Raw genomic sequence first — 22,891 nt, forward strand, 5'->3', positions numbered from 1 at the left:
AACACACAGCCAGGGCAACAAAGGAGTGGCTTCATGAGAAGCATTTCAAGGTCCTGGAGTGTCTCCAGATCTCAACCCCATAGAAAATCTGTGGAGGGAGTTGAAAGTCCATGTTGCCCAACGACAGCCCCGAAACATCACTTCTATAGAGGAGATCTGCATGGTAGAATGGGCCGAAATACCAGCAACAGTGTGTGAAAAGCTTGTGAAGAGAAAACATTTGGCTTCCGTTATTGCCAACAAAGGGTACATAACAAAGTATTGAGATGAACTTTTGGTATTGACCAAATACTTATTTTCCACCATGATTTGCAAATAAATTCTTTAAAAATCAAACAATATGATTTTCTGGTTGTTGTTTTTTTCCACATTCTGTCTCTCATGGTTGAGGTTTACCCATGTTGACAATTACAGGCCTCTCTAATATTTTCAAGTGGGAGAACTTGCACAATTAGTGGTTGACTAAATACTTATTTGCCCCACTGTATCTGGTTGCAAGCGGCGCAGGTGCTGATGGTGATGATGAAAGACTGAAAGCTAACATCCTTTCGCATGTCATTGGAGAACATGCTTTGGATATTTATAATAGTTTTCAATTAAATTAAGATAATCTGACTTAAGCAGCATTGATGACAAAATTTGTCAAAACGTGACCTTCGAGCGGTACAAGTTCTTCACTCATGATCAAAAACAAAGAGTATCTTTTGATCAATATTTAGCAGAGCTCCACACAATAAGGAAAACCTGTGAATTTGGCACGCTAAGAGACTCGTTGGTGAGAGACAGGATTGTCTGTGGCACAGCAGATAATGGACTCAGAGAAAGACTGCTGAAAGAAGCTGGACTAACACTTGATAAATGTGTTAGCATGTGCACAGTCGCCAAAACCACTGGAGCACAAGTTAAAGAGCTCTGGAGAAGTGAAATGGCAGTGCATGAAATACACAAAGGTAGAACGAAAAAATGCAACGTTCACCAAACAAAAAGATGAAAAGGAGAATTCTATTGAATTTAAATGTGGTAAATGTGGAGTCATGTCCAACATTTGGAAAATCCTGTAATAACTGTGGAAAAAGTAACCACTATGCAAAATGTTGCAAAGCACATTCAAGAAACAAAGTTCACACCGTCGATGAGAATGACAAAGATGAAGAGGAATTGTTTGTTGACACACAGAGTGACGTCATGTTTTGTTGACAGAAGTTCAGTCTGTACAGCGTGACTGCCGCAAGTGAGAAACCGAAAGTGTTTATTAAAATCAGAGCGTGATTACAACGCTTCGTCGTCTTATTAAAATAATAAGATAGACAACACACTTAATTCCCGGGTGTTGTGCTGAAATTAGCATCCGATTCTTGTCAAGTGGCAATCGAAGTTTCTCCCTTTTTAACATTCTAAATTTGATGTTGTTATCCGTTCTATTTATTGCTGAAATATTCCCGACATTTGAACGAAAACGCATTCCTTGGAACCAAACGTTGTTGCAAGAAAGATGAAGATATCGAGCCGTGTTTTGCATTTCCTTCCACTGGAGCGTATCTTTGCCCCACCACAAGCGTCGTTCCACCCACAGGCGGAGTTTGACTTTTGGGGCAGGAGGGGCACAACATGTTGATGACCCCGAAACACAGTGTCAGCAATAAAATTAACTTAGAAGAATATTTATAATAATAAGCAGAGGCGTCGCATCCCATTAGGCAAACCAGGCAATTGCCTAGGGCCCCCAGCCAGCAGGGGCCCCTAGACGGCCAACAGATTTAGCACACGCAGCTTTGCTGCACGTTCGCAGCGACAAGTGCGACAGTGCCAGTGAAAGCCTTGTGTCTGAGTACCCTGAGGAGCCCCTTCACTCGCTCTACACCCCCCCCCCCCCTTCACGTGACTCAGAGTGAGAGTAAGCAGCGATTTGGCTTGTTTTTTAATTGGTGTATATCCAAAATGAAGAGACGTTATCCTTCTGGAAGCGACAAAAGAAAGAAAAAAAAAGACAGCGGTGATTGTACTATGTTAATGTAGTTTTATGTCCTAATGTAGTAGAAGCCAGGCACTTTGAGTGTCCTAAAAAAGCGCTATATGAGACCGAGGCGTTATTATGCTTTTATTAAATATGCTATTGCTCCAAGTCCAACTGTCCCCCTTACTTGCACACGCTCGAAGGGCCCCATGTTGCTTGTTGCCTGGGGCCCCCAGGGCATTTTTTGTTTCCCATCATTCTTGAGGGGAATTCTAAATCAGGCTGCGTAGGCAATACTTTTCGCTAAGATCGTCATTCATTGAATATGGTACGGCCGCCGGTGTCGTGCCAATGTAGTTACCCCAGTCAAAAATGGTATCCCCTGTGCGGAGCCATATGGAGTTAGATTTGTGTCTTTATTATTCAAACAAAAAAAGTTGCTTCAATCAAAATATATATGTTCAACCAAAAAAAAGTCAATCAAAGAAAAATGTGTTTGAACGCAAAAATAAATTTGAAACTAAAAAAAAAAAAATGTGAAACCTATTTTTCTTTGATTTTTGATTATTTTTTTTTCTTTGATTGAAGCAACTTTTAATGTTGATTTGTGTTTGGGCCACATTTTGGCTAGGACATTTTTGTCTAAAATAATTTTGACCCATTATAAAAAATTAAAAATATATTTTTTTGTTCATTTCATTCATTTTTGTTGCGCTTTTATTGCTTTACAACTTTTATATATATATAGGAAAGTCAGTTACATGCATTGACACTTTTCGGCCACCGGGGGGGCCTGCCCCCCCCTTAAAATCGGCTTATGGTTCCACCCCTACTAAACACGCTTATGTCTCAAAACCGATTTCCAGAAAAACTGGACACTGGACATCACTCATCTGTGATGCTACCGAAATTTCTTGCTGGACTTGAGCTCTGAAGAAAAAGAAGATAACAACCTGTTTGGCAACGTGACTTCAGGAGATTTAGAAAGAGAAAGAGCTTGAGTAAAAATTTAGGAAATTGCAATGACCTTGCATATAATAAAAAGGACTGATTCCCAGCACGCTTCTTGTTTTAAGCACCATCTACTGGTCATTTCATATACTGCAGCACCTGTGTATTCCACACACTTAAGCCTATCAAAGCTGCCAGTGTGCTGACTCATCTACAATAACATGGCTAATTCTTTTCTTTTTCACTTCTACTACTCATCTTTCATCTATCTTCAAGTAATCCAAGCTCACCCATCCCCCCAAAATTATTTTTGTTGTTTTTTTCAATCACATTCATTCATCCAGAAGTTGTGCGCGCGTGCGTATGAGTCGCGCGCTATCATCCCCGCGCTAATCTCATTATCTGTGAACGCTTCAACTGGATTGGGGGCGATTTTTTGTTTCATCTGGTGGATTTCAAGCTTGTTTTAAGACGATGGTTTGGGTATAGACAAGAAACCCGGGAGGTAACGTGAGATCTAGTCCAGCCGCGCCTTTGGGAAGGCCTAATGGTTTCGCCCATGGACGCGGACAACATGGAGGACAGCAGGTGAGTTGCAAAGTGGATTTTTCAGTTTCATATGTACTAGATTTTGCTGGTGTTTCAGGTCTCCAGGACTTCTCTTCAACGTCAACAACAGCAACAACAACAAAGACAAGTAATGCACGTAGACACATAGCTGCTAATCCACATCGGTTGACAATTATTCTGCCGTTTTGTAGGGATGAGAAGAAGAAAAAGAAGAAGAAAGAGAAGAAAAAGAAAGTCAAAGTGGAGGAGAAGAAAGACAAAGAGAAAGAGAAGGAGGAGGAGATGTAGGTTGATTGGGGATTCAGGTTTTTAAGACTTGTGTATATTAAGCCTTAGTTTATCAGAAGTAGAAGTCCATTGAACGTCTAATCACAAAATCCAAATTCCCAAATAGATCTGAATACTTTTGTGTGTGTTTGCGTGATAGTCCACGGGAGATCACTGCGGTGGACCCAGCGGGAAACACTTATTACCACTGGCTCTTCATCATCACGGTTCCCGTCATGTACAACTGGACTTTCATCATCGCCAGGTAAGGTTTTAAATCCGGGTTCTCCCAGTCCTGCCCCATTTCTGAGGTGATATCACCAAATCAGGGCGTGCTTCGAGGAACTTCAGATGGACTACTTGCGCTACTGGTTTCTCTTGGACTTTCTCAGTGACTGCATCTACGTAGCTGACATGGTCTTCAGAACCAGGACAGGTATTTGTACACATGAGTTCATTGACATTGTCACAGTTTTGAAACTGGCTCTGGGCATGCAGGCTACTTGGAGCAGGGTCTTCTGGTAAAGGATGAGCAGAAGCTACGTGAGCGTTACACCAAGAGTTTCCAGTTCCGACTGGATGTTCTGTCCATCGTCCCCACTGACATTCTGTATGCCAAGCTGGGTCTCAACTACCCCGAGATCCGCCTTAACAAGCTGTTGAGGTTCAACAGGTGGGACAGTATTCCCATGGTGACTAGGAACCATCTTGACAAGTATAACTCCTGTTTTCAGGATGCTGGAGTTCTTCCAGAGAACCGAGACCAGAACCAACTACCCAAACGCATTACGGATCTCCAACCTGGTTATGTACATTGTTATCATCATCCACTGGAATGCCTGTCTCTACTACTCATTCTCCAAAGCCATTGGTATGCTTACCCAAATTGTTTGCTAAACATTCAAGAAAATACAAATGCACCTTGTTTTCCTTCCTCTACAGGTTTTGGCTCAGACAGGTTTGTATATCCCGACCCTGCAAACCCGGAATTCGGCCGCCTGGTGCGGAAGTACGCCTACAGTATGTACTGGTCCACGCTGACGCTCACCACCATTGGAGAGACTCCTCCCCCTGTGGAGAACTCAGAGTATTTCTTTGTTGTCACCGATTTCCTGGTGGGTTTAAACGCTTCGGGTGCTTAAAGACCTCGGCACTCACTTCCTACTTGGTGCAGGTGGGTGTGCTGATCTTTGCCACCATCGTGGGTAACGTCGGGTCCATGATTACCAACATGAACGCTGCACGAGCCAACTTTCAAGCTCGCATCGACGCTATTAAACAGTACATGAGCTTCCGAAAGGTCTGCGGCAGTCAGACACAAATGAACACTTAAGTTAGTGTAGTCCAAGACAAGTTGTCTTTGAAAAAGGACCATTGCTGATCCCTCAGGTAACCAAAGACCTGGAGAAGCGTGTCATTAAGTGGTTCGACTTTCTGTGGACCAACAAGAAGGCGGTAGATGAGCGGGAAGTCCTCAAGTACCTTCCGGACAAGCTGAGAGCTGAGATTGCCATCAATGTGCACCTGGACACACTCAAAAAGGTCAGAAACTGATACTGGTTCTGTGGTGGAGATCTCTCCTCAAGTCACTTCATTGTTTGCCCTTCTACTCACTTGATTTTTTCTTGATCAGAAAGAGTCCTCTTTTTCACTACTCAGGTTCGTATCTTTGCTGACTGCGAGGCGGGCCTGCTGGTGGAGCTGGTGCTGAAGCTGCAGCCGCAGGTCTACAGTCCGGGAGACTACATCTGCAAAAAGGGGGACATTGGACGCGAGATGTACATTATTAAAGAGGGCAAGCTGGCCGTGGTGGCCGATGACGGTGTCACGCAGTTCGTAGTCCTCAGTGACGGTAGCTACTTTGGCGAGATCAGCATCCTGGCAATCAAAGGTCTGCATGCCAACCCAGAAGCGGGAAGTTTTGCCACCTTTGTCTTCACTTGTTTATCCGTCTTCCTCGCAAACAGGCAGCAAAGCAGGAAACAGGCGAACGGCAAACATCCGCAGCATCGGTTACTCCGACCTCTTCTGCCTCTCCAAAGATGACCTGATGGAGGCTCTAACCGAGTATCCCGACGCCAAGGCCTTGTTAGAGGAGAAGGGGAGGCAGATCTTAATGAAGGACGGCCTGCTAGACCTGGAGGTACGTCTAGCACAATAACCCGAACAACTTCAGTTCTCACAACTTGTCTCCTCCCATAGGTGGCAGCACAGGGCCCCGACCCCAAGGAGATTGAAGACAAAGTGGATAGGATGGCGAGCACGCTGGACGGCCTGCAGACACGTTACGCTCGACTGCTGGCCGAGCACGAGGCCACACACAGCAAGCTTAAACATCGAGTCAGCAAATTGGAGAAGAAACTGCCCTCTCAGGCAGACCAGGAGCCGCCGCCGGCCACTGGATGATGAGCAGGGCTAGTGTTCTTCGCAACAAGGGACACGGACATAATGTTAACTGGTAGACGGCTCAAAAATCTCAAGGCACCTAGCATAATTACCATGTGCACCCCTAGCTACGTAAACTCACTACCTGCCATAAATACACGTCTAATCCACTTTTACATGTGTCACTTTGAAATTATTTTTCAATCAAGTGACTGTTGCTTATTTCACTTTTCAACTTATTGACAAACATAACTGAAAGCACATGAGCCTGAGCTATGCTAGCTAGTACTGTAAGTGATTAAAAATAATAATGGGAAAACACCCGGGGGCAATGAGGCATGGACTGCAAAAACACTTAACATAGTACCGTATTGGCCCGAATATAAGACTGTTTTTTGCATTGAAATAAAACTGAAAAAGAGAGGCTCGTCTTATATTCGCGGTCTAGACTTTATACTCATTCACGACACTAGATGGCGCCAGATATCATTGAAGCGATGTTCTGTCATGACAGATCTCAGCTACTCTCAAGTTTAACCAGTTTGCATTATTTTATTGCAATGTTTTTCCTTATTCAGATTTGTTTCAAGACTACTGTTACAGTTAGTAACTTTGATGGTTAATGCAGTTATTGCAATTTTGTTGTTTTATCACAATAGATTGGTTTATTTACATTTCAAAAACCAGAAGCCGTTCATTTACGAATGTGATTGCACTTTAGTTTACATATTTAAATGTTCAGATTTTAAGATTTGAATGAGGCAAAATAACATGCTTTTTCTCTCAAATATATTGTTTTAATCATTTGTTTCGGATGTACTGTAATTATTTTCAGTATAAAATCTAATTTGGTGTTCAAAAAGTCTTTTTCAAACTTGAGTCTTAAAAAAGAGGGGGTCTTCTTATATTCGGGCCAATACAGTACGTAGGGGACCGCAATTTACATTCCCATGGACCACATATAGCCCCCAGTCCGCAAGTTTGAGACCCCGGTTTTGAAGTGAAAGTTTGGATAAACAAGTTATGTTGTTTTGTTTTGGCCATAATTATGTTAAAATATTCATATATTCAGCATATGTGTGTTGTTGTTTACTGAAATCAAAGTCCTGCATTCTAATAAAAATAATAAAAGTCAATGAACGGTGGCTTGCCACGTCGCACTCTTGCTGTTTCGCCACACGTGATGGGATTTGAAGTCCTGCCTTCCTGCTTGCAGCAGTAAAAAACTACAATTCCCTCCTCGTAAAGCGTCGAATCCCTGCAACTGTAAGCTAGCCAAGGTTTGTTCACCTGATTTAAGTGTTTCCCCCCCTCTGTATGTCTTTGTCCAACGCACTCTGGTTACTCGACGCTTGTTTTTATCTATGTGTGTAATATTATGACCATTAAGTTGCTTTTTATGGCAACTCGTGTTTGAAATATTTAGCTAGCCGGCTTGCTAGCTTGTGCTAACTTTTAAAACGCTTCACCGCAGCACTTATATCGTATCATATTTATAGTTTTCTTCAAAACAAAAACTCTTATAGGTAGTGTCATTGTGTAACTCAAATATATTTCTACCTTTAGTCTTGTTATTTAGCCATCTGTTCGTCTTTCAACTACTTTAAAGCAAATTAACTTTGTTTTACATTGCAGAAATTTTCACGTTTTCACTCCATTCATTCCCAATGAGACATTCAATGTTATAGTTCTGCATCCTTTCATATTTTCGTATTCAAAATGCTTTACTGGAAATTCCCACATGAATCAAAATCCACTTTCTTTGCCTATAAGAACTCCAGAATGTCACATCAAGTTGTTATTCAAAATTCAGTCAACAAGGAGCTATGTTTTGTGCAGGAGATAAGCTGAAACATTGGACTTTAATCCGGTGGCTTCCATGGAGCCAGCCTGGCGAGCACAAGGTAGGGGGCGCGGACGAAAGCAGGATGCTCCAGGAGAAAGACTGCGAGAGAGGCCGGGAAGTGGTGCGGGAAGAGGAAGCGTTGTCGCAACAGTTCGGCCTGACGCACAACACGGTTAGCAATGCATGATGCTAAATTTGCATGATGCTCAGATTTACGCTTTTTGTCATATGCTGACCCACTCGATCCTTCCCGGCGGACAGGGGCATCCAAGTTTGATGAGATCCAAAAGGCTGACCGGGCTGCCGCACGGCGGTTGGTGGAGCGCCACGCTAGCTGCTCTTCTGAGGATGACGAGGAGGATGATGACGACGAGCACAAGGACTCCCGTGTCCTGGAGTCTACCTTCAACACATATGCCACCCATACTGGTGAGACCCTTGTTCTGAAATCTTAAATTGACTTATCGCAGATTGACGACTAATACTTTTCACTGTCTTCATCGTGCATGCAGGCGGCGACGTCACAGGGCTTGAAAGAACGGGTCAGTACGTCAGCGAGCTCTTCCAATCCGGAGCACTCACCTGCCTCATCTGCATCGCCTCTGTCAAGAGGACTCAACCGGTGAGGAAGGCTAAGGGCCTTTCATTTGACTTGCTAAAAGACTTGTTAACATCTCATCGCTTTCTGTAGGTGTGGAGTTGCGCCAGCTGCTTTTCCCTGTTTCATCTCCCGTGCATCCAAAAGTGGGCCAGGGATTCGGTCTTCCTGCTCTGCTCGGCTACGGACGAAGACTTCGGCCGCCAGCAACATCCATGGCCCTGGTGAGTCTTATTCTAAAGGAATACCAGGAAGGAAAAACTGTATTTCAAATGCAGAGGTCAAACAAACAATATACAGGGTTTCCCTTAGAATTTTTTTGAAGGACGGCCTCACCATGTTGTGCCATGGCAAACATAACAACGATTTATTGAAATATTTAATTAGCCAGGCTAATGTCGTAGCTCTCAGCTATGGTACATGTACGTAAAATGCGTAGCTAATAACAAGTACGTTACCCTATGTGATAATACGACTTTTTCTCTCGCAGCAATACTACGGCTAACATCTTGTAGACCAGGATTCGACAACCCAAAATATTGAAAGAGCCATATTTGACCAAAAAAGCAAACTGTTACAGTATGTCTGGAGCCGCAAAAAATTAAAAGCCTTGCATAAGCCTTATAATGAAAGCAACACTGGCTGAATGTATCGATATTAGCTATATTAGCCTACTATCAAAATGACTAAGTTGACAACAAATACATAATTAGCCTTCATGATTAAATGTTTATTTTCCCTGCAGTGGATCCCATTGAGAATGACGCACCACGTGACTACTGTGTTGAACGAGGAAGTTTAAATTCATCACAGTATTAATGAATTGAATGAATGTTTGGGTCATGTCTGTCCTCCTACAGAAACCATAATAAAACAAAAAATATATATTTTTTCCATTTTAAAAATCTTTTAAAAAGCTCCAGGGAGCCACTAGGTCAGCGCTAAAGAGCCGCATGCGGCTTTAGAGTCGCGGGTTGCAGACCCCCGTCGTAGTGTGTCTTTTTCTTAGTTTCGGTGAGAAAGTGAAGGTTTTTTGTTGTTGTTTGTGAACTATATTTGCAGATACCAATAACTAAGCAAGGAGAGGTATGACAGTCATTTTTCGAGTGTGCCAGAGCTCGCGAAAAAAGCACATTTATCAAAGTTTCGTCAGCTGTGATTGCGTGTATCCGTCCGCCCAAACAGCCTGATAGCACAGATATAAGTACGCCTGCACCCCGTTGTTGACGTTGGCGCGGCGGCCTCTCGGCGCAAATTCATTCAAACTTCCTATTCACTTCCCCCTGCGTCACAGCTCCCCAGTCCGATTGTCAATGAATAGGTTGCCTATGACCCTTTCACACTTGGCTGCCGCTAGTTGAAACGGCCTTAAAAAAATTTTAAATACGAAAAAAACCTTTTCATTTGCAAGGCGTGGCGGCGTTTATTTTGTTGTGGCGGTGCACCACAATCTCTAATGAGTAGGGGAAACCCTGATTATATATGGATGGTAATCTAGATGTTGTATGTAATAGGCATGTGCCAGTATGAAATTTTGACGGGATGATAACCTTAAGCAAAAATACTGCGGTTTCGCAGTGTTACGGTATTGCAATTATAGCTCTAAAATGTGTTATTTTGAGATGTATGGGTTAAAAAAATCCATTAAACAGGATTTAACAATTTTTTTGCAACATATTTGCAAATTCAGACAGCATGAATATAATGTTAAATAAACAAAATATATTTTAAATGAAATGGAAATAAGTTACTCAACATTAGAAGAAGAACAAAAAACTACTCGACTTAAACAATATATGATCAAATTGATTTTTATGTAAAACACATACCACTACTGCTATTAATATGAATAGTGAGTTAGATATAAATGATGAGTGAGCGCAAACAACAGAGCGCGTTTGTATGACTGGTATCATTATTTACACATTATACACGGTCAAACTCAACACAGAAAGTTGCCAGAGAAAAAAAAACATCACAGGCTGTATTATGAAAATGTTGTTTTGAACAGATGTTTCCAATGGCGGAAGACTTTACAAAAGTAGGCTAATGGTAAAAAGGAAACTAGTTAGAAGACTTTTGTGGGTCTTTGTCCATGAAACAACTTTCTTAACCTGGCAATTATAGGACAGCAAGCCAATCAATTACCAAAAGGCCTCTCAAGAACTTGTAAACATAACTGTAAAATGCAAACATTTGCTAATTGCCATAGTAAGGTTTGTCACTCAGTGATGGAAAAATACGGCCTCTAGAACGGTAACAAAACTTTGCATTCTGGGAAAACAGGAGTGGAAACAAACGCACTCATCCCAATCCACCGACACCATGCCAAAAATATTATATATTTTCGGGCCTATTAATAATATTATCAGATTTATTGGGATGACGTCATAATTCCTATTATCGGACCGATAAATATCGTGCAACTCTACTAACTAGCTACGTGATCTGCCTCGTTAACAAGCTTACGTTATAGTATTTGTTTTACCATCGCTTGACACACTAAAGCAGCAGGAGTGAACTCTCTAAGCTGGCGAGAAACATTCACGACAGCGTGTACTTATCTTAGATTTTGTGTAAATGTGAAATCATGTTGGATGTCCTGCTGTCCTCCCTCCTCTAAGCTGCGGCCGTCTGTTTCTTTTCTGTAGCTGAAGTACTCCCTCACTTGCGACTTTTGTCTACATTTGTCTATATTCTACAGCACAACGACAGACAGGGGAAGGTGTAAGCGCTGCCGCTCCAAACAACGGATTTCTCCTTGCATTTTGGGGACATAAAAATAAACCAATACCGTACTACAGTATGACGGAAAATTTTAATGGTTTTGAAACCGTGACGTTTTCATACCGCGGTAAACCTTGAAACCGGTAACCGGCACATGCCTAATATCTAACCTAGGGGTGTGACAATATATCGAAATGGTGATATATCGTGATACTTTGCATCCCAAAAGGTTATCGATACGCTCATGCCAAGAATCGAGATATCGTTTTAAAAAGGTATCAATGTTTATTAAACAAAAACAAAAAAAGGGAACCAACAAGTTGCTACCAAAATCTTACTACATAATAGTATTTCAGTTAACTCAATGGCAGCCACTGACAGTCACTCTTTCCTATTTTCAGGGCATTTACAGGTCACTTTCTGTTCATTTTAGGGCATTTACAGGCAACTTCCTTTTGAGTTTGAGTCACTGCCTGTAGACCCTACTCACCTACGTCACAAAATGACGTGTCGCTGTATCCGGCCGCCATATTGTCCATATTTTTTAGACCTATTCTCATTGTTTTCAATTAGTCGTGCAAGTTATAGAGCAATTCATGGAAGCCCCGGTGTTATCTGACGCTGTAAACTCATTGGATGCGCTGCATAAAAGGCGTTATGTGGAAAAGCTTCAGTTTATCCATTCGCCAGATCCATATTTGATGCCTAAATCGATGTTTTTCGACCCGCTGTCTTCGCCGTCTTTGATTGACATCTGCTACCCTGATATTTACAACTATCTTGTCCACAAAAAATCAGCCTAGTCTCACGAAAGTTTGAAAAACTTTAAGAGCTTGGAGGCTTATAACAGGGGTTCCCAACCTATTCCACTAAGGCACACTGTGGGTGCAGGATTTCATTCTTACCAAACAAGATGACAACACTTTTTCCCCAATCTGGTGTTTTACAAGTGCAATCAGTTGATTGCAGTCAGGTGTGGCTTGTTTTAGCAGAAGCCTCATTGGTTCAACTGTCTCTGCTGGATCGGCTGGAACAAAAACCAGGACCCACAGTGTGCCTTGAGGACTGGGTTGAAAACCCCTGGCTTATAAATACGTCGTTGCTGGTTGGGTGAAACAGGTCCTCGTCCACGAAAATTCGCAGGAATGAGTTACGAAATTTTCAATTCAAAATCTTTTGTTCTTGCTAACATCCACTGTCAAGTCTAATGTATTTCATGTCATTTGTCAATGGAGCTAGGGCTTTTAATGTTTATATGGTTTAGCGATAGCACTCTCACTACATACATATATAATATGTAATAAATGTGAACTGCGATGGCACTACTCCAGATTGTCCCTAGTTGAATTTATTTTTTGGCTTTTGACCTCAATAGTGGGAATTGTAAATTAATTGTATGACAACTGTCTTATTATCCCCTTATAATTATATATTTTCTGGTAGTTCATTCACAACGTCTGAGTGTATGTTGTCGGCGATTAGCCTAGCATTGATCTTAATTGTGGTTGTCAGCCCAAAACCCTCTAAATATATATTAAATGCATCTTACCAGATGATATAAAATGACTACTACATAATCTGTGGTAGTCGTTTGGAGCCCAGTTTTCTCGTCGAATTGCAGCAGTCAATCTCGCTCTCCTCTCCGGGTCTCTCGGAATACGGTAAAACTTCAAGTCTCTCCGTCTATCTTCTCTGTTTTTGCAACGGACCGCCACACACGACTTCACCATTTTGATTATTAATGTTAACGAGCAGAAAAACACGCCATAATAGGAGGAATTTACGAAGCGCTAATGCATTAACATGACGAGTAGACGGACAACATGGCGCGGGGGCGTGGCTGTGACGTCACGTGAGTAGGGTCTATTCATTTGTGGGATTCCCGGCTCACTTCCTGTTCTGTAACCCAAAATCAACAGGAAGTGGCCATAAAATGCCCCAAAGTCAACAGTATGTGACTGAAAATCAACCTGAAATGGCCAAAAATGACTCCATTAATTGGCTGCCACTCATGGCTATAGAAGTGGGAGGAGCCTGCTTAAAGTCGGAGGGGTTCATTTGCTGCTACCCTCCAAATTCAAATGGATTGGACGTAAACTTACAGCAGAAGGATGAAGATAGCTTGTTTTTCTGTTTCTTAGTCGTTTTGTAGAATTATTTCCTGACCAATATATCGATAATTGCTGTATTGCTATATCGTGAGATCATCGTTATCGTGAGCTTCATATCGGAAATCTTATCGTATCGTGAGGTACCAAGAGGTTCCCACCCCTAATTTAACCCTGTACCTACTTGGTCCAGAACATGAACAAATTTTTATTATGCACACTTGAAACATTAACGCAGTAAAGAAAACTAATTTAAAAAAATGCTAAAATCTAATGTTACGCATTTCTATGCTACTGCTCAAATTCTACGTTCCCCCTTTGCAGTCCCAAGTGTCGGGCCGAGTACTCCCACGCAGCCACGCCCAACAGGTAAGCAACCATCACGGCAATTCAGGAGCATGTATCACCTGGCTGTGACTGTCATTGCGTTGTGTTCAGGTACATGTGTTATTGCGGGAAGCTTCAGGATCCGCCAGCTGATCCCTGGTTAGCACCTCACTCGTGTGGCGCGGTTTGTCACAAAGAGCTGAAGCCTTCCTGTGGACATGCATGTCTGCTGCTGTGTCATCCCGGTAACCACGCTCACATCGGCGATGTTTCTCAGCATGTCCTGGTGTGGACTTCCGGTCTATCGTTATGTTCCAGGTCCTTGCCCGCCGTGCCCCAAGATGGTGTCTGTTTCCTGCTTGTGTGGCAAAGCGAAGCCCCTCCCCCGGCGCTGTAGCAACAAGGTTTGCAAGATTTACCTTTTCAAAAACACAACTAGAATATTATTTTTTCTTTACAGGGCTGGTCGTGTCAGCAACCTTGTGGGAAGTTGTTGCCATGCCGACAGCACAAATGTTCCCAGCCGTGTCACTCTGGTAAGTCAGAACTGATGTCTTTTTCTACTATCTGTATCTAGCTGCATGACGCGCATGTTGGGATTCCGTGGTTAGAAAGCGTCCTGTATCTGCCCTTATCTGCCCGTTGTCTTGGCGCTGCAAATTCTAATCATATACAGTACAATGCAATGCAGTCAAACGGTAAATACGAGAAAATATAATATTTCCTTCAACACTAACTCTCTTTGTGTGTGTCAGAGTGTTCACCCTGCCCCAAAATCAGCGTTCAGAAGTGTGTGTGCGGTCGGGAGAAGGCGGAGAGACCTTGCGCCAGCCCAGAGTGGAAGTGTGAACAGGTACATGGCGGCCCGATTAGTAGTAAGACCTGGTGTTCACATACGTCCATATTAGAAGTGGGAACCTCTTGGTACCTCACAATACGATACGGTTTGTAGGGATGCACGATATCCATTTTTATGAAACTGATACCGATATTGATAACTTCCTGCTCCTTAAGGCCGATACCGATAGGATAACCGATACTATATGTATATATATTTTTTCAATGTATATTCACTGGAGTTTTTGAACACTTGTAGGTAAAAAATACTAGTGGTGGATTCAGCATAGATTTGCCTCGACCTAATTTTCATGATGCCATGAACATAATTACAACAAAACAAAGACGAAAACAGTTTTGACTTCAAATAAAGTACTCATATTGGTTTTTCCAAATAAATATAATCAATCACAATCAGTCATTATCATTGACGATGTGTTCCCCTGAACAATGAACACAGAACTAAAACAAACATAAACCCAACAGGTATTGTGCTTTGTCAGCAGATAAAACATTTGGTGCAACAGGAGAGGGTACTTTTGTGGTCTTGGTCCATGAAACAACTTTCTTAACCTGGCAATTATACGACAGCAAGCCTATCAATAACCAAAAGGCCTCTCAATAACATGAAAACATAACACTGTGAAATACAAACATTTGCTAATTAATATAGTAAGGTTCATCACTCAGTGATGGAAAAATAAGGCCTCTAGAACAGTAACAAAACTTTACATACTGTACTGGCAAAACAGAAGTGGAAACAAACGCACACATCCCAATCCACCGACACCGTGCCAAAATTAATATCAATAGGCCCGATAATATATAATGTTATTTGATTTATTGGATGACGTCATAATTCATATATCGGACCGATAATTATCGGACCGATAATTATCGTGCACCCAGAGGTTGCGCTAGACTTTTTCGTTGTCTGTCATTTTGACTGACAGGGTCATAAAAATCCGGTCATAATCCATTTTTTCCCGTCAATTAAATTTTTTAAATGATGATAATGACATTGTGGTGACCCTTTGTTTGGCATAATTCACCTTCCGTACTTGTGTGTCCATTTGGCGAGTGGATAGTGAGGGGTCTAGGATAGTGCGCCTACAGCTAACAAGACTCTTAACATTGCATACCGCTTCAACATATTCAATAGTATTTAGTTTTCATTCATTTTAAATTAATATTCTGTCCGAACAAGCTTAACAGAGAATCCACACCGTGCCATCACACATCAAGCAGATGAATATGTAACTTTTTCTCCGCAGTGACAAAAACAGCTAACTGTGGCCCCAGTAGTTAGGTAGCCTACCATATGTAGCATATGGAACAATGAAATTAACAGTTCACCTGCTGGCCTGAACGTAGTCTCACACTTTCCTCCTGGTGCACATGGACTTGAATTGCGTGCCCGCTTGTGCAGTCCCTGTTTTTCACCTCTTTTATCAACACCATCGTCGTTTTGGGGCTTTTTGAAGAAACTTCGGACACTCAGTTGCCTTGACATTTTTCAGAATAAGGCCAACGACGTCATGCATCAAGAGAGACAATAGCTAATTAATAAGCTCACTCGCCACCCTGTGGTCTGGGGTGTGAATTGCAACCGGTCAAAATGACGGATGGATTTGTTTTTTCCGTCACCGTTTTAAAAAATGGGTCAACGACGGAAAATATTCGGTTAACGCGACCCCTGCGTGCACCTCTAACGGTTTGCGATACAAAGCTCACGATAACGATCTGACGATACGGCGATAAAACAATTATCGATACATTGGTCAGGTGATCATTCTAGGATATTCCAAAAACAACTATTGACCAGAAAAACAAGCTTCTGCTGTGAATTGGAATGAGTCACGAGTAGACGTCCAATCCATTTGAACTGGGAGGGTGGCAGCAAATTCGCTGCCATCCCTCCCACTTCAAACGGATTGAACGTCTATGGCCGTCAGTGGCAGCCAATGCCAGGCAATGAGGTAATTTTGGGCCATTTTAGGTCATTTACCTGTTGATTTTCAGTTACTTCCTGTTGGTTTTGGGGTTTTTTATGGATCAATTCCTGTTCATTTTGTGTTACAGAACAGGAAGTGACCTGGGAATCGCCCAAATGAATAGGCAGTGACTCAAACTCGACAGGAAATGACCGGGAAATGTCCTAAAATGAACAGCAAGTGACCTATAAATGCCCTGAAAATCTGATAGAATGACTGTGAATGCTCTGGTTTCTAAATGGAATGGGTGTCGAGCACCGTCAAGGCAGCCTTAGTTAACTGAGACACTATTATGGTGGAAGATTTTGGTAGCAATTTGTTGGTTCCTTTTTTTTTTCCCTTTAAGGACATCGACACCTTTTTAAAAATGATATCTCGATTCCTGCAGGAGATTATCGATAACCTTTTGGGATACAAACTATCATGATGTATCACAATACATCACCATTTCGATATTTTGTCACACTCCTAGTCCATATACAGTAGGGAGAACAAGTATTTGATACACTGCCAATGGGTTTTCCCATACTGTAATACTTGTTCTCCCCACTGTATGTAGATGCCAAGTGTTTCTTATGAGCAGGCAGAATGGCTGACCACGCCACCTGTTCCTATTCCACAGGTGTGTGGCGCCATCCTCTCTTGTGGAAATCACACATGTGAGGTCGTGTGCCACAATGGACGTTGCCCTCCTTGCCCCCGCTCTCTGAGCAGGACATGTCCCTGCGGCAAGACCAGTGAGACATGCACGCTTTTGAAGTTTGGAGACGGTTGAGTTGTCTTAATTTCATATTTCCGTTAGAGTCCAGTTTGCCGTGCACTGAGGAAGTGGCGCTGTGCGGCGATACGTGTGAGCGCCCCCTGTCTTGCGGGAAGCACACCTGCTCCATGAGGTGTCACCGAGGGAGTTGCGAGACCTGCCGACAGGTAACTCCGTCGCGTTCACGCATGCAAATGCATGTTGAGTTGACGCCGACCTCATCTCAGGAGGTGGAGAAGGAGTGCCGTTGCGGTAAATACCGGAAACTGATGGCGTGTCACAAGGAGTATTTATGCGAGTCCAAGTGTTCAAAAAGCAGAAGCTGCCAGAAACATCCCTGTCGGAGGAAGGTGAATTGTTATCCTCGTGCTGGTCGGTAGTCACGAGGGTCCTACGCTCATTCCTGTTCTTCACCCGCTTTGCGTGCTAGTGTTGCCCCGGCAACTGCCCTCCGTGTGACCAGATCTGCGCTCGGACTCTGGGGTGTCGCAACCACAAATGTCCGTCAGTGTGTCACCAAGGTAACATGCTATTAATCAGCCATAACGGCATGCGTGCGTCTGACAAGTATCCTTGCACCCCTAGGAAGTTGTTATCCGTGTCCAGAGATGGTGGAGGTCAAGTGCTCATGCGGCGCCACCTCCTTGACGGTGCCGTGTGGACGAGAACGGAGCACCAAGCCTCCTCGCTGCAAGGAGCTCTGCAAGTATGCTGTAGATAATTATCTAGCAATAAACGCCTCACTTAACACGTTCACCTTTGTTGGCAACCATAGGTCTCCACCTTCCTGCCACCACGCATCCAGAGCTCGCCACCGCTGCCATCCCGGGTCTTGTCCCCCTTGCACGCAGCCCTGCCTGCTGCCTCTGGTTGGCTGCGCGCATTCTTGCCCGCAACCCTGCCACGACCTTGTGGTGCTAAAGTCCCAGCAGGTAGCATGCCGTGTCCTTGTCTTGTCTTAGTCTCCCTGCAGTGTGCTTGTTGTCAATCGTGATCTTTGTTCTTCCATGTTGCCCCTCAGGTGCAGTTGTCCGGTCCCTGGGAGCAACCATCGGGACCGGCGTTTGTGACCAAAGCCCTGCCCTGTCCGCCATGTCAAGTGCCGCTACCAGTGTACGATACACAAAACAGAAACGCGCATAAATATTTCCACAAAACTGACACGTGCAGGTTTTGACTGTTTGTTTTTTGCAGAGCCTGTTTCGGAGAACACGAGGTGAGAATCCTTCCTAGGTATATTTGCTTGTGACATCACGGATACCATGAAGATGTCACGGTGCTATCCAGGTGAGCGCAGTACCGTGTTGCCGCCAGGACCGCTTCTCCTGCAAGAGACCGTGCGGACGACCCTTAAACTGTGGCAACCACACGTGCGGCAGGGAGTGCCACCTGCTGGACGGCAGCGACAAGGTAAAGCTAGAAACGTATGACGAATAAACGAGTATGAACATTGAAAACCCGTGTCACTAGTGCGACGACTGCGAAGAGGGTTGCGCCAAGCCTCGGCCGGGCCTTTGCCCCCACAGCTGCCCGTTGCCTTGTCACCGAGGCGACTGCCCTCCGTGCCGCCAGATGATCCGCCAACGTTGCCACTGCAAGATAAGCACGCTCTATGTGGAGTGCACGTAAGACATTTTTAGAGTGGACACAGTGGCCACTAGGCGGTGCAAAATAGTACAATTAACAAAGATCACCCAAACTGTTAATATAACAGTTGATCTTTTGGTCCGTCTCAGGAAAATGACGGCAGCTGATGAGGAGACAGTGGTGGCGATGGGCTCGTGCAACAACCAGTGTCCAAAAGAGGTACGCGTTTTGAAACATTACAGGGCTGTGACTAACATGGCCACCGGTCTGGATGCAGGTTTAACTCATAAGCGGATTTTAAGGGGGGGCCCAGGTACCTCCCTGGTGGCCGAAAAGTGTCATAGCATGTAATTGACTTTTCTATATATAAAAGTTCTGAAGTAATAAAACTGCAACAAAAATGAATAAATGAACAAAAAAATTATTTTTGTAATGAGTCAAAATTATTTTTCTAGCACCTTAGACGGTCATTTGCTTTGCATTTAATTTAAAAAAATTTGGAAAAAAATGATTTTTTTTTCTTTGATGGAATTTTTTTTTTTTTTTTTTTTTTTTTTTTGATTGAAGCAACTTTTTTGGGGATTGAATGATTTAGACACAAATGTCCTAATCATAATATGGCCCAAACATTTGAAGAATTGCTTTAATCAAAGAAAACTTTCAATGTCAAGTTAAGTGTTCAAATGCAAAATTTTCAATCTCAAATATTTTTTCGCATTCAAAAACTTTTTCTATGATTGAATTTTTTTTTTTTTTTTTTTTATTGAGGTGGTTTTCTTTTGGAAATCTATTTTTTGAAGAAACTTTTTAGATTGAATAATAAAGACAAACATGTCCTAGCCAAAATGTGGCCCAAACACAAATCAACATTACTTAAAAAAAGTTGCTTCAATCAAAAAAAAATTGACTTCAATAAAAAATAAAAAAAAAATTTAAATCAAAGAAAAATAGCTTTCACATGCATTTTTTTTTTTTTAGTTTTTCAAATTTCGAATTTGTTTTTGAATTAAAACACATTTTCTTATTGAAGCAACATTTTTTTGGGTTGAAAATATATATTTTGATTGAAGCAACTTTTTTGTTGATTGAATGATTTAGACACAAATGTCCTCATCATAATATGGCCTAAACACATAAAGGATTGCTTCAATCAAAGAAAACTTTTTCAATGTAAAGGTAAGTGTTCAAATGCAAAATTTTCAATCTCAAATATTTTTTCGCATTCAAAAACTTTTTCTATGATTGAAATTTTTCTTTTATTTTGATTGAGGTGGTTTTCTTTTTGAAAATCTATATTTTTTTGAAGAAACTTATTTTTAGATTGAATAATAAAGACAAACATGTCCTAGCCAAAATGTGGCCCAAACGCAAATCAACATTACTTAAAAAAAAAAAGTTGCTTCAATCAAAAATTTTTTGACTTAAATAAAAAAAGATAAATCAAAGAAAAATAGCTTTCAGATGCATTTTTTTTTTAGTTTTTTTAAATTTCAAATGTTTTTGAATTAAAACACATTTTTTATTGAAGCGATATTTTTTGGGTTGAAAATATATGTTTTGATTGAAGCAACTTTTTTTTTTTGAAGCAACTTTTTTTGATTGAACAATAAAGATTAGGGCTGTCAAACGATTTAAATTTTTAATCGAGTTAATCACAGCTTAAAAATTAATTAATCGCAATTCAAACCATCTGTAAAATATGCCATATTTTTCTGTAAATTTTTGTTGGAATGGAAAGATATAACACAACACGGACATATACATTCAACATACTGTACATAAGTACTGTATTTGTTTATTATAACAATAAATCAGCAAGATGACATTAACATTCTGTTAAAGCGATCCATGGATAGAAAGACTTGCAGTTCTTAAAAGATAAATGTTAGTACAAGTTATAGAAATTTAATATTAAAACCCCTCTTAATGTTTTCGTTTTAATGAAATTTGTAAAATTTTCAATCAAAAAATAAACTAATAGCTCGCCATTGTTGATGTCAATAATTACACAATGCTCATTGTAAACAGGCTGAAACTGTTTTGCCTGGTATACCAGACTCACCGCTGTTCCAGCAATTGAGTCTGGCGACCGTCCGGCGGATCAAATTCCGAGGGCGGAGTAAGCCACAGCAAACAGACAGCGGAGTGGACCAATCAGCGACGCGCAGACGTGACGTTGTTAAAGCGACAAGTAATTAGCGAGAGCGGAGAATGGAGAAGTTTATTCAACATGGCGAGCGCGAGCCATGTTGACTGTTGTCAATGACTTGTTTCGATGTGTTTTTGGTAATTTGGTTTTACCGCGGATTGGAACATATTCTCGGCTCTCCCGTTCGCCATCTGCGTTGTTGTAGACACGACCTTCGACGCGCAAGAGTGACGTTACTCGTTAAGAACATGTCACGCAAATAAACGAATCTGATTGGACGATTGATTTTGTAACTTGCTCGAGAGGCCGTTAATGGGCTGGGTCCCAGACTATTTCTCAGTGTTTGAAAAATACAGGGAGAATAGTCTGGCTGTGCCAGGCAAGAAACTGTTGTGTCAGGCTGAAACCCATAAAATCAGTCGCACCCAAGCACCAGCAGAGGGCGAAAAAACACAAAAAAACAAGTACAGTAAACATGACGCTGCTGACATTTCAATCTGTTTGAGCGGGGCATGTGCGTTAATTGCATCAAATATTTTAACGTGAAACATTTAAAAAATTAATTGCCGCCCGTTAACGCAATAATTTTGACAGCCCTAATAAAGACACAAATGTACTTCCATATGGCCTCGCCCAGGGGATACAATTTTTGACTGGGGTAACCACACTGGCACAACACCGGCGGGCGTACCATATTCAATGGATGACGATCTTGGCGAAAAGTATTGCCTAAGCAGCCTGATTTAGAATTCCCCTCAAGAATGCTGGGAAACAAGATGACACTGCATTTCAGGGTCATCAACATGTTGTGCCCTCCCCTGCCCTAAAAGTCAAACTCCGCCTATGGTTTAACTATGTCTTTTGGCAGCTGAGTTGTGGTCACCGCTGCAAGCAGGTGTGTCATCCAGGAGCTTGTGTAACCGAATGTCACCAGAAGGTTAAGCTGCGATGTCCGTGCAGGAGGATCAAGAAGGTAAAAAACTGCCGCCGAGTGCGCTTCATTGCCTGATTTTCACGTTGTGTGTCTGCGCAGGAGTTAGCGTGCGCGCAGTCGTCAGGGTGTGTTGTCAAGTGTGACGACAACTGCAGGGAACAGCAAAGGAAAGTCAGCCAGCTGAAGGAGGCGGAGCAGAAAGCTGCTGAGGAAGAGGAACAGCGGAGACTTCAGGTGACTGTCAAGACCAAGGACGAGTCCCGGTTCCCCCTCCGCGCTATGTTAGGCTAACTGCTAGCGTGTGCGTCCGTCTAGGAGGAACTGGAGGCGTTCGCCAAGCGCCGAGGGGGCCGTCGCACCAAGAAGCGAGGGCGGCGTGATGAGGAGGACCTGGAGGACGGCAGCCGGGCGGGGCGCTGGAGGTGTGCCGCCCTGATTTTGGTCCCGCTCGGCGGTGCCATGCTCTCGCTAGTCGCTTACCTGCTCCTTGGTGCAGACGGCGGGGGGAGCATGTTGTGACGAGGCACGTTATGATGTCATAGGTGGATGCTGCTGTGAGTTTGTCACTAGTCCACATCCAATATGTGGCTCTTGAAGACTGAATAACTGAATCACTAGTAGACGTCCAATCCATTTGAACTGGGAGGACTGATGTTGAAATAGATTGGACGTCTATTTAAAAAAAAAAAAAAAAAAAATCACAAAATTGTGTTTTTTTGTCATTAAAATGGAAACGGATCCGAGTCATGTTTAATGAGGCAAAAGCACCAGCAGAGGGCAGCGCTGCACTGTTTTCTATTTGACACGCATTTAAAATGTATGGAAATGGTGCTCAACAGGCTAAAAGTGAGAAATCGAAGCATTTTGCACTCTGAATGTAAGATTTGGCAGAGTATG

At 42.5% G+C, this 22,891-nt stretch overlaps 2 protein-coding genes across 2 annotated transcripts; both read left to right on the top strand.

The window, feature by feature from the left end:
• The first annotated feature begins 504 nt into the window (after window positions 1-504).
• Window positions 505-7,251, top strand: LOC130929233 (cyclic nucleotide-gated channel rod photoreceptor subunit alpha-like). Its single transcript, XM_057856281.1, has 13 exons — window positions 505-3,493; window positions 3,552-3,602; window positions 3,667-3,759; window positions 3,903-4,007; window positions 4,072-4,178; window positions 4,241-4,415; window positions 4,477-4,613; window positions 4,685-4,857; window positions 4,917-5,042; window positions 5,132-5,284; window positions 5,402-5,633; window positions 5,710-5,885; window positions 5,945-7,251. Exons 1-13 carry the CDS (start codon window positions 3,453-3,455, stop codon window positions 6,146-6,148), a joined length of 1,773 nt encoding a protein of 590 aa, XP_057712264.1. The 5' UTR covers window positions 505-3,452; the 3' UTR covers window positions 6,149-7,251.
• Window positions 7,252-7,289: 38 nt separating this feature from the next.
• On the top strand, window positions 7,290-22,527 carry nfxl1 (nuclear transcription factor, X-box binding-like 1). The gene is made up of 24 exons (XM_057856280.1): window positions 7,290-7,407; window positions 7,967-8,145; window positions 8,235-8,402; window positions 8,486-8,595; window positions 8,665-8,795; window positions 13,731-13,775; window positions 13,845-13,978; window positions 14,052-14,137; window positions 14,194-14,269; window positions 14,489-14,586; window positions 17,187-17,301; window positions 17,367-17,491; window positions 17,552-17,674; window positions 17,755-17,845; window positions 17,910-18,030; window positions 18,100-18,256; window positions 18,346-18,437; window positions 18,519-18,540; window positions 18,612-18,734; window positions 18,795-18,949; window positions 19,061-19,130; window positions 21,929-22,033; window positions 22,094-22,228; window positions 22,310-22,527. Exons 2-24 carry the CDS (start codon window positions 8,007-8,009, stop codon window positions 22,511-22,513), a joined length of 2,625 nt encoding a protein of 874 aa, XP_057712263.1. The 5' UTR covers window positions 7,290-7,407; window positions 7,967-8,006; the 3' UTR covers window positions 22,514-22,527.
• The last annotated feature ends 364 nt before the right edge of the window (window positions 22,528-22,891 follow it).

This window comes from Corythoichthys intestinalis, chromosome 13 (genome assembly GCF_030265065.1).
Source record: "Corythoichthys intestinalis isolate RoL2023-P3 chromosome 13, ASM3026506v1, whole genome shotgun sequence".
In the NCBI taxonomy this organism is placed as follows: Eukaryota; Metazoa; Chordata; class Actinopteri; order Syngnathiformes; family Syngnathidae; genus Corythoichthys; species Corythoichthys intestinalis.

What these genes read in the sequence shown, in the direction of transcription:
- nfxl1 (XM_057856280.1), top strand. Translation starts at nt 8,007, where the DNA reads ATGGAGCCAGCCTGGCGAGCACAAGGTAGGGGGCGCGGACGAAAGCAG. An exon ending in TCGGCCTGACGCACAACACG is followed by an intron (nt 8,146 to 8,234) that starts GTTAGCAATGCA and finishes CCCGGCGGACAG; the next exon opens with GGGCATCCAAGTTTGATGAG. An exon ending in ACAACCAGTGTCCAAAAGAG is followed by an intron (nt 19,131 to 21,928) that starts GTACGCGTTTTG and finishes GTCTTTTGGCAG; the next exon opens with CTGAGTTGTGGTCACCGCTG.
- LOC130929233 (XM_057856281.1), top strand. Translation starts at nt 3,453, where the DNA reads ATGGTTTCGCCCATGGACGCGGACAACATGGAGGACAGCAG. An exon ending in TGGACTTTCATCATCGCCAG is followed by an intron (nt 4,008 to 4,071) that starts GTAAGGTTTTAA and finishes TCACCAAATCAG; the next exon opens with GGCGTGCTTCGAGGAACTTC. An exon ending in CAGCATCCTGGCAATCAAAG is followed by an intron (nt 5,634 to 5,709) that starts GTCTGCATGCCA and finishes CCTCGCAAACAG; the next exon opens with GCAGCAAAGCAGGAAACAGG.